The 14,560-nt window shown below is 42.4% G+C and overlaps 1 protein-coding gene across 4 annotated transcripts in view; it reads right to left on the bottom strand.

Annotated features, from left to right (window-relative positions):
* Positions 1–8,147, bottom strand: part of Atad2b (ATPase family, AAA domain containing 2B) — a 132,993-nt gene extending 124,846 nt beyond the window's left edge. For 3 of the 4 annotated variants that reach the window (XR_381193.4, XM_006515117.4, XM_006515116.4), the window contains exon 1: positions 4,630–8,147. Coding sequence is in view for 3 of the 4 variants with exons in the window: in XM_006515117.4 (XP_006515180.1) it covers positions 4,630–4,842 (213 nt within the window). In the remaining variant the exon portion in view is untranslated. The remainder of the gene's footprint in view (positions 1–4,629) is intronic. The other variant, NM_001362349.1, reaches the window with a different exon arrangement.
* Positions 8,148–14,560: the final 6,413 nt, after the last annotated feature.

Raw genomic sequence — 14,560 nt, 5'->3', positions numbered from 1 at the left:
TGTTCATTTCCTAAACAAAAATATCCAACCATTCTAGCACTTTGAGGTAGCCCCTTAAATAGCGTCAATTTCCATTCCAAAACAAACACAGTTGGGCTCCAATAGTTCTCAGAACAAGTGGTATTCCTACCACCTACCCAGCTGGCTGTCAGAAATCATAATTTATCTATAATAAAAAATTAGGAACATCCAGTAAAGATTCTAAGAAACTATCAAAAGATGTGACAGAATACTGGCTTACTCTGGAGCCAATCCTCACCATCAAAAATAATGAAAACACTAAAGAGACGTTTTTCAAAAGAAGGCATACAAATGACTAACAGGCATATTGAAAATTTGCACAATATTACTCATTAGAAAAATACAAATAAAAAAAAAAAATGGGTGTTCAAGACAAGGTCTTACCACACACCTCTAGCTGTCCCGAAACTCATTATATAGACCAGGTAAGCCAGGCTGCCCTCAAACTCATATCTGCCTGCCTCTGGCTACTTAGCCTTTAGGCATTCTCCACTACACCTTGACTAAAAAAATATTCTTAAAATATCTATCAAGTAGTAGTGTGTGGTAGTGTACACCTTTAAACCTAGCACTAGGGAGGCAGAGGCACATATCTCTGAGTTTGAGGCCAGCCTGGTCTACACAGCAAGTTCCAGGACAGCCAGGGCTACAGAGAAACCCTGTCAGGGGTTGGGGGAAGGGGGAAGATATCCGTAAAGCATTGGTGAGCATGTAACCAAAGGGAACCCAATTTTATTTCATTATCAGTGGGTAGAGAAAATGGTGTAGCAACCCTGGAAAACAGTGGAAGATTCTCAAAACAGTAAAATGGAACCACCATATGATTCAGCAATCTCACTTCTGTATATTTATCCAAAGAAACTGAAATCAAGACTCTAGTGAGGTGTACCCTGCCTGGTGGCCCACACCTTTAATCCCAGGACACAAGAAACTGAGGCAGGCAGATCTCTGAGTTCAAAGACAGCCAGGCTACAGAGAAATCCTGTCTTGAAAAATAAAAAACAATAAGAAAACCAAAAAATATTTCAAAGAGGTAACTGCATTTCCATATCTACATTATGCATAATAGAAAAGGCATAAAAATATTAATGCCACAAACCAGATAAATGAAAATATGGTGTGTGTGTGTGTGTGTATATATATAGAGAGAAAGTATATACATTGAAGTATTATACAACATTTAAGAAGGAAATTCTTTCATTTACAACATAGCAAACTTGGAGCACATTATGCTGAGTGAACTAAGCCAGACATGAAAAGATACTATATGATCTCATTTGTATGTACAACAGGAGACAGGCAAACTCAGATATGCAGAATGAACAAGGATGAGTGCCAAGAGCTAAAGGGATAAAGAATAGGGAGGCAGCGGTCAAAGCCAACAAAGTTTCAATTATGTCAGATAAATAATTCTGGAAAGCTTCTATACAGCATATTGACTACAGCTAAAAATATTGCATCACTCCTAAAAAGAAATACAATGTAACATACACACAAAAGAGTACACAGTATCAAGGTGAAAAGGAAATAATTGTATCATTTCTAAAAATAAGATTGGTAACAATAGAAGTATTAAAGAGGAGGAAAAACATGGAAGTGATGGCTGTTCCTGTGGTTTTCAGGGTGGTGGCAGTTTTACAGGTTTATCCTTTTTGTTTTAAATTACGTTACTTATTTACATCCAAATCACAGCTTCCCCTAGACAGAGTTGATTGGTTTTTCAGAGACAGGGTTTCTCTGTGTAGCCCTGGCTGTCCTGGAACTCACTTTGTAGACCAGGGCTAGCCTCGAACTCAGAAATTCACCGGCCTCTGCCTCCCAAGTGCCTCCCAAGTGCCGGGATTAAAGGCATGCGCCACCACGCCCAGCTCGATTGGTTGTTTTTTGAGACCGTTTTTACCAGCTATACAGAGAAACCCTGTCTCTAAAAAAATTAAAAAATTAAAAAAAACTAAAAATAAAAGATACTTAAAAAAATCATTTCAATACACACAGAATGCATCTACTTCCCTACATAGACAACACTTAAGAAAAAGTCAAAACTCTAGGAATAACTTTTGGTGCTATGATTTTCTGAGAGAAATGAAGAAATAAGTAAAATGAATGAAATAATTTAAAAATCACGAGACGGGCCGGGCGCGGTGGCGCATGCCTTTAATCCCAACACTCGGGAGTTTTACAGGTTTATCCTTTTTGTTTTAAATTAGGTTACTTATTTATATCCAAAAAAAAAAAAAAAAATCATGAGAAGGGGAGGAAAAAATCAACATAAAATATAGAAAACAGCACATAAGTAGGAAAAAAGGAACTCCTTAAATACTACAAAGAGGAAAGAGCACAAGTCTCACTACATATATAACTGAGCATCTTCTAAAGCCACAAAGTAGCAATCCAACTCCATTGAATCAGGCTTTCCAGACAGGAAAAACTGTCCATGAAAGACCCCCACAGACACAGAGTGTACATTTAAGCTCCAGAAAGGGTGGACTAGAGGAGCTAAATTCCAATAACATAAAGACAAATTAAAGGGCCAGCCACATTCAAATCAATTCACTTCAGAAATACACAAGAAATGCATAACATAAACAATAAATTCAGACCTGTAACTTTTCCTCTTCTACAGGTCCAATAGCTCATAGCATGAAAGTATCTCAAAAACTTCTCAGAGAGCAACTTAGATTCATCATCTGCTATAGCTATAATGTAAATCCCTTTAAGAACGAAAGGGAAATATTTCAAAGTAAATCTTAAGAGCCAACTGTTGCCTGGCGGCTGGCGCACGCCTTTAATGCAGAGGCAGGCGGATTTCTGAGTTAGAGGCCAGCCTGGGCTACAAAGTGAGTTCCAGGACAGCCAGGGCTACACAGAGAAACCCTGTCTCGAAACCCCCCCCCCCCAAAAAAAAAAAGAGCCAAGCCAACTGTTTATGATCTCTTAAAACACTTTAAGAGAGTTCTCAAGATAATGTTTCATTATATCCTTCTAGAAAAACAGTATCTTTCATTCTTCTGGCCATTTAAAAGCTACCAAGTGTTCACTTCTACATTAGACTATTGATTCTTTGCCTTTTAACATCTCCATAACAGCTGCCTGACAAATTACCTCACCTTATTCCTCAGGGGGTGAGGACAGCATGAGATCCCTGAATTCAAAAATGGGACCACAAACTGATCAGTGAGAGATGAGCTAATTGCCTCAGATGAGTTTGACAAGGCTCTAAAGACTAGGCACTCATAGCATGATACAATTACATACTTAGACGCTAAATATTTAATTTGCGCTTTAAGTGTAGAGGACACACTGTTCCTTAAAATTATTTAAGAATGTGATAGCATCAGAAATTTGTACCTTAGGATGGTTTCTGGAGGAAAAAAAAAAACCTCCAGAACACTTAGCTCAACCAAAGAACTCTATACACTCCTAAAAGTCTACTAAATTAAAACAGCTCAAAAATACTTTCCGGATTTCTCACAAAAAAAGATACAATAAATATATTTCATGGCATGGTTGCTGTATATACTAAGCGTATACATAGCATTTCTGTTGTGTATACTAAGATTCATTCTGATTAGTGTCAACACAGAGAAAACGTATAAACAAACCACAACTTTGTAAATCCCTACAAAACCTTGTGTTAAGTTACAAAAATTGTGTGAATTTAAAGGAATATTTTAAATAAAGAACACTGTTCAGTCAAATTACTCTTAGAAAGTTAGCCTCTTTCTAGGCAGAATTAACCCACTCCTTGAATTCAGAACCAATTTCATAGTAACACAAACTTCTCGATGTGCTAGCTTCATGTTTTACACTACAGGTGATAAAAGTTCAGGATCTCAGATCTCATCTCTAAAGAACTAAAGCAACTCTTGCTTCTGCAATTGTACGGACCACAACAACGCTAGTTTGACTTTTGAAAAACATTTCCTTAACAGAAATGTAGAAACCATGTCACGATGGCCATTCGACACGTTTCTTTCTACATACTCCCTTTGTAACTTGAAAGTCCTCTGCTCTCTACAAGAACCTTGGTTAGCTGGCTGGCTCGCCCTACAGCTTACAGCACCGTGTCTGATCTGCCTTGCCTACAGAGGCGTTAAGCGTTGGTTTTGTTTTTAAAGTTGGTGTCAGTGCAGCTACAAACTTTTTTCAGCATCCCTGCCTGCCTGCCTGCCAACTGGAGCTCTGTTCACTTCCTTACCAACTTGAACCACCCCCAAACTAAGTAAACTCAGACAGCGGCAAGAGCTGACACACTTTCAAGAGGGGTTTGACACCGCAGAAAACTTTCACTTCTCTCTTCTCCCCTTCCAAGCCAGGCACTGCAGCCTTAAATTCTTGCTTCCTCTAGAATTCCCTTCTAAAGCCGGGCAAGGACACGGATGGCAGAGCATTCTAATGTCCCCGAAAGGAACCCCAAGAGCCATCTCCCGTGGACTCGAGTGCTGTTCTTTACACAAAAGAACCGGGCCGGCTCAGCTAAGGTGCTGGAGTCGCGGCCCTTCGGCGGCTGCCACCCTCCACCGCACCCGCAAGACGGTCTCCGGCCAGACAAAGCCCGGGCGGCCGGGCCAGCACTTTCAAGCCTCGGCCGTGGGCCGCCGCTCTTACCCGGGCCTCGTCCAGGGCGCCGCCGCTTCCCCCGGCCTTGGCCGCCGGGCAGCTGGCCGCGCGCGTCTTAGAGGAGCGGGTCCGAGAGGAGATGAAATGGCTGCTGCCGCCGGTCGCCCCCGGCTCCGCTCCGGCTCCGGCCCCGGGCCCAGGCCCGGGCCCAGGAGACTTGGACCCGAGAAGGCGCAGAGAGCTCTTCCGGGTGTTCACCATGGTCCAGCCAGGGGGACCGGGTCCACGCCGCGCCCGCCGCTCCCGGGAGAGGCGAGGAAGGCCGGCCCGCCGGCGGGCAGGGGCCAGCGGAGCCTCGCCGGGCCGGCTCGCGTTGCCTCTCCGGGACGCAGGCCCGACAGGCTAGAGCGGAGCAGAAGCCGGCGGCGGCGCGAGGAGGCAGGGAGCGGGAGGCGGAAGCGAGGCTGCAGGCCGGCCGCGCAGACCCTGCGCCCGCTCAGCGGTCCTCAGCGGGAGCCGAGCGGAGCCGCCATGTCTGCCCCTTTCTCTCTCGTTCTCTCTCTATCGAGCTCCGTGCGTCAGGTCTCTGGCGCCGCAGGGCCGACAAGGCCGCTTCTGGACGCGGCCGCTGCGGGGCGCTGCAAGGACGCGCAGCCCTTCCTTCTGCACAGGCCCCGCCTCGACGTGACGTCAGCATCGGCGGGAGGCCTGCGGGGAGGCGCTCTGGGCTGTGAACCCCACAGTGGCCAGCTTTTGCTGCCCTGTCTAGACTGGGGGATGGGCAGAGCCGGCCAGGGCGCAGGATGGGTTTCCGCGTGGAACGTAGTCCGGACCCTTCAACGCCTGGCCAAGACCGAGGACCCCAGATTCCAGACCCCTGCGGTGGCCTGGAGGACGCCAGGAACGGCCGACCAAGCGCGGAGTAGAAGGAATGGAGAGGACGGTGCGGTGCGGAGGGGTTCCAGTTGCCTAGGTACTTTGGGCAAGACCCCTAATGAACTTGGGCTGCACATTGCATGACTGTCCAAATGATAATGGCAATGAATGAAAGAAGTCCCTGCGGTAATCCACGCAAGTTAAACTAAGAAAAAACAACTCTAGGAACTCTGCATCCTTTTTTAAACTCACTATGGAGACCAGGCTAGCCTTGAACTCTGCATTCATCCCAAGCGCCAGGATTAAAGATTTGAACCACTGAACTCAAGTGTTGTTCCCTTTGACTTTAGCCAAGTCTACCGGAGGGATTTTGCAGCATCTTTTATCTCCATCCTACCGGTGTGCAGAATTAAGACAAAACACTTCCAAAGGAAAAAAAGTCAAAGTACTATGTAATTATTAAATTAATGTAATATGGAAAGGTCTGGAATTATAGAGGGAAGAATAAATGTTCATTTCAAAGCATCACAGTTTATCTAAGATAGAGAGCCTAGTCTTTATTTGGGCAGAAATTCCCCTGATTATTACACTAAAAAAGTGAAGAGTGAATAAAGACTAAATAGCTTCATAGTTATAACATTTAGCCATGTAAGACCCCAAACAAAAAATTAATAAGCTTTGTTCAGTCCTCACTATATAGAATGTACAGAGTAGTTGTGTGTATTTATATATATATATATATAAATAAGTAAATAAGTTCAAAGCCAACTTGGTCTACATAGTGAGTTTCAGGACAGGCAGAGCTACATAATGAGACCCTCTGATTCTCAAGAAAGCTCACCAACAAATGGACAAGAGATCAGTAAAGTACAACTGGTGGTAAGAAGCACGAGCCCCTACTTCAAGCAAGGACCTAAGGAACTCCTTTAGAGATACATTCTGAACTACAAAATGAGGGGAAATACATCAAAGAAAGAAAGAAAGAAAGAAAGAAAGAAAGAAAGAAAGAAAGAAAGAAAGAAAGGAAGGAAGAAAGGAAGGAAGAAAGAAAGAAAAGAAAAGAAGGAAGAAAGAAAGAAAGAAAGAAAGAAAGAAGGAAGGAGGGAAGAAAGAAAGAAAGAAAGAAAGAAAGAAAGAAAAGAAGGAAGAAAGAAGGAAGGAAGAAAGAAAGAAAGAAGGAAGAAAGAAAGAAAGAAAGAAAGAGGAAGCAGGCATGGAGAGCATAGGGCACAGCTGTCTGTACTAGAGAAAAAAAATAAGTCAATAAAATACTTTTTAAACTTTATTTAAAACTATATACAAATAAGACTTGGGGATATAGTGTAATGGCAAAACACATGACTATACCGTATAACCCTCTCCCACGCCTGTCAAAGTAGCACAATAAAAAGAAAAAAATTACACCCGTTCAAAAGATACTAAGTTTGCTTCCTTTTAGGAACTACCAAAAGCTAAACCCTAGAGGGAACTTAGGCAGAGTTTTAAACTTCACTTCTGTTTTCAGCATATTTGTCCTATCCAAGGGAAATCAGAACCTCTATTTTGAGAGATTTTAAAAAAAATTATTTAAAAAATTTAAAGAAGCCGGGCGTGGTGGCGCACGCCTTTGATCCCAGCACTCGGGAGGCAGAGGCAGGCGGATTTCTGAGTTCGAGGCCAGCCTGGTCTACAAAGTGAGCTCCAGGACAGCCAGGGCTACACAGAGAAACCCTGTCTCGAAAAAAAAAAAAAATTTAAAGAAAAATCCCTGAGCCAAGACAGCTTTTATGTATATGAGCACATCATCCTTGTCTTCAGACACACCAGAAGAAGGCATCGGATCCCATTACAGGTGGTCATGAGCCACCAAGTGGTTGCTGGGAATTGAATTCAGGACCTCTGGAAGAGCAGTCAGTGCTCTTAACCGCTGAGCAATCATCTCTCCAGCCTTACAGCTTCTGTTTTAAAGCCAGCCTAGACTAGCGCAGCAAGTTGAAGGTCATCCTGGGCTACACTGCAAGATCCTGTCTGAGAGAGAGACAGAGAGAAAAGTGTATCTGGGCAAGTGCTCTTACACTGACCTTCACTCTTGCAATTTGTTTTATTGTCCTGACAAGATCTTACTAAGTTGCCCAGGCTAGCTCTGCACAAACTTGTAACCTTAGTATTTTGGTCTCCTTGGCAACTGAGGTTACTTATAAACATGTACCACCCTGATGACTATAAAAAAAAAATTTTAACAAATAATGTTAGGACAATTGGATATATGTTATGCATAAAATCTCTTTATTACTATCTCATGTATAAAGATTAACTTTAAATTGATTAGAGGCATACATAAAGCTGTGTAGTGGATTGGTCTGATGCTACTGTGTATTTTAATGCTAAATACTTGCTCCCAAGATCTGGTTGCCTCTGATGAGCAGGAGCAGATGTTATGTAAACCTTGCTCCCGGATTTAACTGGTCAACAAAAGACTACAGCCTGTGATTGGGTAAAGGGAGAAAGATGGGACTTGAGGATTAAGTGAGAGTTCTCAGGAGAGACCGAAGGGAGAAGAAAGGGCACGGAGGTGGAAAAGTCTAACATGAGAGGAGATGGGCCATGAGCACTTGGCCAGGAAAAACAGCAAGTAGCAAGGGACACATGGCTAGGAAATAAGTCAGAATAGCTCCAAACCAGCCCAACCTAGGCTTATGGGTTATAAATAAAATACCTGCATTGTGTGTCTTTTATACAGGCTCGCTAGAATGTTTTATTCCTGTTAACAAAGCTGTTAATTTTTTAACTCAAAAATTTTATAATCATAGGGTAAGAAGACTCCGGGGGAGGAGGGGGGGAGGGGAGAGAGACATTTCTCAAAAAAGACATAAAATATTCTATAAAAGAAAAGATGATGATTTTTATGATTTTTTATGTAAATAAAAAAATATTTAAAATCATCTTTTATTTAAATTAAAAAGATGATTTTTTTATGTAAATAAAAAATTATTTTTTGTTTGTTGACACAGGTTTCTCTGTGTAGCCCTCCCTGGCTGTCCTGGAACTCACTCTGTAGACCAGGCTAGCCTTGAACTCAGAAATCTGCCTGTTTCTGCCTCCCAGGTGCTGGGATTAAAGGTGTCAGGCATCCTTTTTTCCCCCCTTTTAAAAAGGAACCAAGCAGTGGTGGCGCATGCCTGTAATCCCAACACTTGGGAGATATATATATATATATATATAAATGTAAAGTGGGCAGTGGTGGCATACCCTTTTAATACCAGCTCTCAGGAGGCAGAGGCAGGTGGATCTTTTAGTATGAGTTTAGCCTGGTCTACAGATTAAGTTCCAGGACAGCCAAGGCTACACAGAGAAACTCTATCTTGAACAAAAGAGAGAGAGGGAGGGAGGAGAGGAGAGGAGAGAAGAAAAGAGAGAAGAGAGGAGAAGAGAAGAAAGAAAAATGTAATAGTTGATGTTTTTAGAGATGGGGTTTCACTGTGTAGCCAATGCTGTCCTTAAACTCCTAATCTTTAGGCCTTAGATTCTCAAGTACTAGGACTACAGTGTGTGGCACTGTGCTCAGGTATGGTTAATCATTGTCTATTTGATTGCACTTGGATCCTGATGGTTCTGATCTAATCAAGGGTTTAATCTACTAATAGACTACAATTTGAATGGACTTTTGTGAAGTGGCAGAGCTCTAGAATGTAAGGGCTGGCTTTAAGTTGCTGGGGGTCATGCCATCTTGGCTCCTTCTTGTTACTCTCTGTGCTTCCCCCAAGACATGAGCAGCTTCAGTCTGCCACACAGTCTTGCTGCCCTGATGTTCTGCCTCACCCAGACCCACAGCAACCAGCTAAGGCGACCATGAACCTTTGAGATCATGAGCCAAAATGAATCATTGCTCTCCTAAGTTGATTTTCCTAGGTGTTTGTCATCTGATGAATCAACACAAATTAGCAATGGCAATGTCTTCAAAAGAGTATTTCCAGTGGAGGAGAAGCATACTCCAAGGCTGTAAGGCATTCCTCGGGGAAGATCTGACCCTGAGTTAGTAAGTATGAGATGCCATCCAACAGACTATTTCTAAGCTTGATGCATGTGAAGAAACACTAAATTACAAGGCAAAATTTATGACGTGAAACACGAGATTTGTGTGTTGTCCGGTATGTTTCCTAGCCATGCATAACTTAAATTTGCAAAATTAAAAATTCTGGATGGGGTGGACTATCCTAGTTCAAGCTAGAGAGTAAACTGAGCCAGGGTGGTTCAGGGCCTGCCTGAGCAACACCAGAAAACCCTGACGCTTAAAAACCGCTGAGGGTCTGGAATACAACTCAGCTGGGAGTTGTTGTTTCCATACAAAAAGTCCCAGGTTCCTTCTCTAGCACCACATAAGCAGTCTCACCACCAAGGAGGTGGACTAGGGAGGGTCAGATACTCATCCTTGGTTACATTGCAAGTTTGGGATGCCAGCAAGAGATCTATGAGATCCTGTCTTAAAAAAAAAAAAGACAATACTGTGAACAATTATGTACAAACATATATATAACAGATGAACAATTTTTTTTCTTTTTTCTTTCTTTTTTTTTATTTATTTTATCTATGTGAGTAAACTGTCACTGTCTTCAGACACACCAGAAGAGGGCATTGGATCTCATTACAGGTGGTTGTGAGCCACCATATGGTTGCTGGGAATTTAACTCAGGACATCTGGAATAGCAGTCAGTGCTCTTAACCACTGAGCCATCTCTCCAGCACAACAAATTATTAAAATATACAAACCTCCAAAGCTGATTCAAAAGAAAATTAAGAATCTAGCGGATAAGCCAGGAGTGGTGGCGCACGCCTTTAATCCCAGCACTCGGGAGGCAGAGGCAGGCAGATTTCTGAGTTCGAGGCCAACCTGGTCTAGAGTGAGTTCCAGGACAGCCAGGGCTATACAAAGAAACCCTGCCTGGAAAAAAAAAAAAAAAAAAAAAAAGAATCTAGCAGATAGAAACTTAAAAGTGTAAATAGACCTGATTACTTTTTCTGGTCAGCTTCATCTAACCTTGGGTTGCATACTTGAGAGACCTTAAGTTGAAGAACTGCCTTGGGCAGATTGGCCCTCGGCCATATGTCCTCAAGGAACTGTCATGACTCAGCCCATTGTTGGTGGGACCGTCCCTATGCAGGAAGCCGGGCTGTGTAGGAAAGCTTACAGAGAACAAGCCAGTGAGCAGAATTCAGTCACGGTTCCTGCTTGAGTTCCTGCCCTGACTTCCTTCAGTGATGGACCATGGCCTAGGAGTGTAAGCCAAATAAAACAAAGCCTTTCCTTGAAAGTTATTTTTGGTTAGTGTTTTATCATAACATCAGGAGACTAAACTACAAGACCTAGTCTAACAAGAAACTGAATCCCTAGTCAAAGAGGAGGATCTCCCATTTGAGGCCAGCCTAAACTACAGAAGACCCTGTCACAGAAACGAGAAAACTGGAGGAGGCTGGGAGGGAGGTGAAAATCGCATACAGCATTGCAGAGGACCTGAGTTCAGTTTCTGGCTCCCAAACCAAATGGATTTTTAAAAACCTCCTGGACTTCAGCGCTAGAGGATATGATGCCTTCATCTGGATTCCACAGACTCCTGCACTCACACGTGCACATAACTTTTAAAAATCAGAAAGAAAGGGGCTGGTGAGATAGCTCAGTGAGTCCTGAGTTCAAATCCCAACAACCACATGGTAGCTCACAACCACCTGTAATGAGATCTGACGCCTTCTTCTGGTGCGTCTGAAGACAGCTACAGTATACTTATATATAATAATAGATAAATCTTTAAAAAAGAAAGAAAGAAATATTTTCTAACCTGTTGTATGGGAACAACATTGTTTTAACAACATTCAGATGAAAACTTCACAAAAACTATAGACTATCCATTGTTAAAAAAAATAAAGCAAACTTCTTGTTTTGGTTTCTTGTTGTTGTTATTGTTTTATATTGGTTTGTTTGATTTTTGAGATGGGGGTTTCTCTGTGTAGCCCTAGTTGTCCTGGAACTTGCTCTGTAGATCACACCGGTCTCAAAATCAGAGATCTGTCTACCTCTTTCTCCCAAGTGCTGGGATTAAAGGCCTGTGCCACCATCAAACAACTAAAGCAAAATTCTTAAACAAAATAAAACACCAACAAACCAAATCCAGAAGTTTGACTGAAAAGATTACACAATGACAAACTGATTTGTCCCAATCCTATTCAACCAAACAAGGAAATAAAATTTTCTGAAGTAAATGGCACTGGCAAAATTGTACTCTGGGCAGAGTGATGTCTCAGTGGATACAAACTCAAATTTTAAAGGGAAATAGTGAGGGACCCTAAGGGGTTTTCCAGTCCCACACCCTCCTTACAACTTCCCCCGCCCACCTGGAGTCAAGGCTAGGCCAAGTTCCAATCTCCACCCACAGGAACATTCTTGAGTAAAAAATTCTCAGAATGTCCTGACAGTTACTTGACCCTCTGGAAAGTCCAAGGTAGAGTTCATGATTGCTAGCCAGTAGACTTAAAGGTCAATATGCTTAGCCAATAAGTTTGAACTGTAACCTTGCTGATGTAACCTGTGCCCCTAAAAAGTATAAAAACTGCTTGTAATAGTCATTTGGGGTCACCTTCTAGTCACTTGCCTTGAGGGACTAATCAAAAGTCGACCACCCCGATGTGTCCAAAAATAAACCTTGATTTTGCATAGGTTTGCTTCTTAGTATCTCACTCAGGGGCTTTTTGAAGTAAGTACCACTGACCGAGGGTCAGGGACTTACAAGACCAGGCTGATCTTAAACGTACATTCTTGTGTACCCTCCCAATGCTGGGGTTGTAAGCATGTGCCACCACACCCAGCTGTGTAAATCAACTTTTGACATGGGAAAGAATCTTTCTATTGCCATTAGAACAAACCCTATAATAGGACTAGGCTAGGGACAAAAGGACAAAATACTAGATCCTTATAGAAGGATCAGAGACGTGCCTGGACAGAGAGGTAAACGCCTATGATACTAATATTTGACAGATTGGCACAGGAGGATCTGAGATGGTAGTTTACAGACACTTAAGCAGACAAAACACCCATACATACACACATAAAAAATTTTTAAACCTCCAAGTATACAGTATATATATATATATATATACTGGCTGAATCAAACTAAACATTTCCTGTAGAGAATGCCCCAAACTATCAATTATTAAATACATAGCATATAGAAATATAACATTTTTTCTATATAATATATATACATAAAATAATAATGTATACTATAATCTGCATGATTATGTGGATATGAATCTTTAACTGCTGGTAATGAAAGTAACAAACAAGCCCGGAGTGGTGGCGCATGCCTTTAATCCCAGCACTCAGGAGGCAGAGGAAGGCAGATTTCTGAGTTCGAGGTCTACAAAGTGAGTTCCAGGACAGCCAGGGCTACACAGAGAAACCCTGTCTCAAAAAAAAAAAAAAGAAAGAAAGAAAGAAAGAAAGAAAGAAAGAAAGAAAGGAAGAAAGAAGCAAACAGGAGACCAGGAGCTAAACTCACCACTGGATCCCTGAGTTGCTCAGTAGGTCTTCAAAAGAATCCCAAATTGCTTTTACCTGGGTAGGTATGGTTGGCAGGAGAAGCCCAATCTAAAACTTACTCTAGCACTGTCAAATAAAAAGCAAATCCGGGCCTAGCAGTGGTGGTGCATGCCTTTAATCCCTTTGGAGGCAGAGGCAGGCCCATTTCTGAGTTCAAGGCTAGCCTCATCTACAGAGTGAGTTCCAGGACAGCCCAGGCTACACAGAGAAACCCTGTCTCAAAAAAAAAAAAAAAAAAAAAAAAAAAAGCAAATCCCAGTTTAGGTAAATCTAGATTCTCTGTTTTGTTTGTTTGTTTGTTTGTTTTTGACAGGGTTTCTCTGTGTGGTCTTGGCTGTCCTGGAACTCACCATGTAGACTAGGCTGTCCTCAAACTCAGATCTGCCTTCCTTTGCCTCCAGAGTGCTGGGATTAAAGTGTCTACCACAGCACCCATGTGTAAATCTAGATTCTGTGTAGAAAGATTATTGCAATTGGTGGGAAGGGATGGCCCGTTCTAAGGATCCATTGCCATAGGCCAAATGTGAAAAAGTCAGAAAAACAAACTTAAGATAAGTGATAGTGTATAGCTTAGCTGCAAGACTTTGTCTGGGACATAAAAAAAACTATGGTTCCATCTCGAAAAACAACTCTAGATTTAGATTTAAGAGACCATTGTACCTGGGCAAAGTGGCACACACCTTTAATCCTAGCACTCAGCAGGCTGAGGCAGGTCAGTCTCTTTAGCTGGTCTAACTAGAGAGTTCCAGGACAGTCAGAGCTACACAGACCTTGTCTCAAAAACAAAACCAAACCAAACCAAACCAAACAAACAAAAAACAAAGAGACTATTGTATAGAGGAAAATCGATGAGATCTGCAACAGTTGCCTAGATTAGCTAGACAAAGTCTTACTCTCTCCCCCACTCCCACGTGTGCGTGTGTGTGCGCGTGCGTGTGTTTCCTCTATAGGGAAGAATAAATAAGGCTAGAAAGACGTGTGAGTAGGAAAATGTAATCAACCAACAATAGAGGAGACAGTGAATCACACAGGACATCAGAGACATTTTGTTTATTCCAAAATCAGTGTACTTTCTGGAGTGGCAAAAGGGAGAGGGGATGCTTCCAGGCTCAGGCTGAGGCTGTGAAAGTGTGGGAACCTGGAGAAGATATGCTACACTAAAAATGGTACGTCGGTACAGCAAGTATTTTGACCAGATAGCGGTTACAAGCAGTCCTGAAAAATCATTAAAAGGACAAAGACCGGGTGTTTAAAGAGTATACGCCTGACCTTGCTGTAAGTAGAATAAGGGGCATTCTGAAGTCCTATAAATCCTATCCGAAGCCAACTTCAGAGGCAGAGGCAGGAGGATCTCTGAGTTCCAGGACAGCCAGGGCTACACAGAGAAACCCTGTCTCACCCCACCCCCTAAATATATACACAAGCAAATAAATAAGTCCTCTAAAAGAAAGGGGTCTTTGTAGAGAGCCTTTTTAAGAACGCGAAGGGCGGGCAAGTTTCTTTTAACAGTCACTCTTCAGATAATAGGGCTCAGGT

This window comes from Mus musculus, chromosome 12, assembly GCF_000001635.26.
Source record: "Mus musculus strain C57BL/6J chromosome 12, GRCm38.p6 C57BL/6J".
Lineage (NCBI taxonomy): Eukaryota > Metazoa > Chordata > Mammalia > Rodentia > Muridae > Mus > Mus musculus.
The sequence above is the reverse complement of the archived record's forward strand: the minus strand, read 5'-3'. Positions and strand labels throughout refer to the sequence as shown.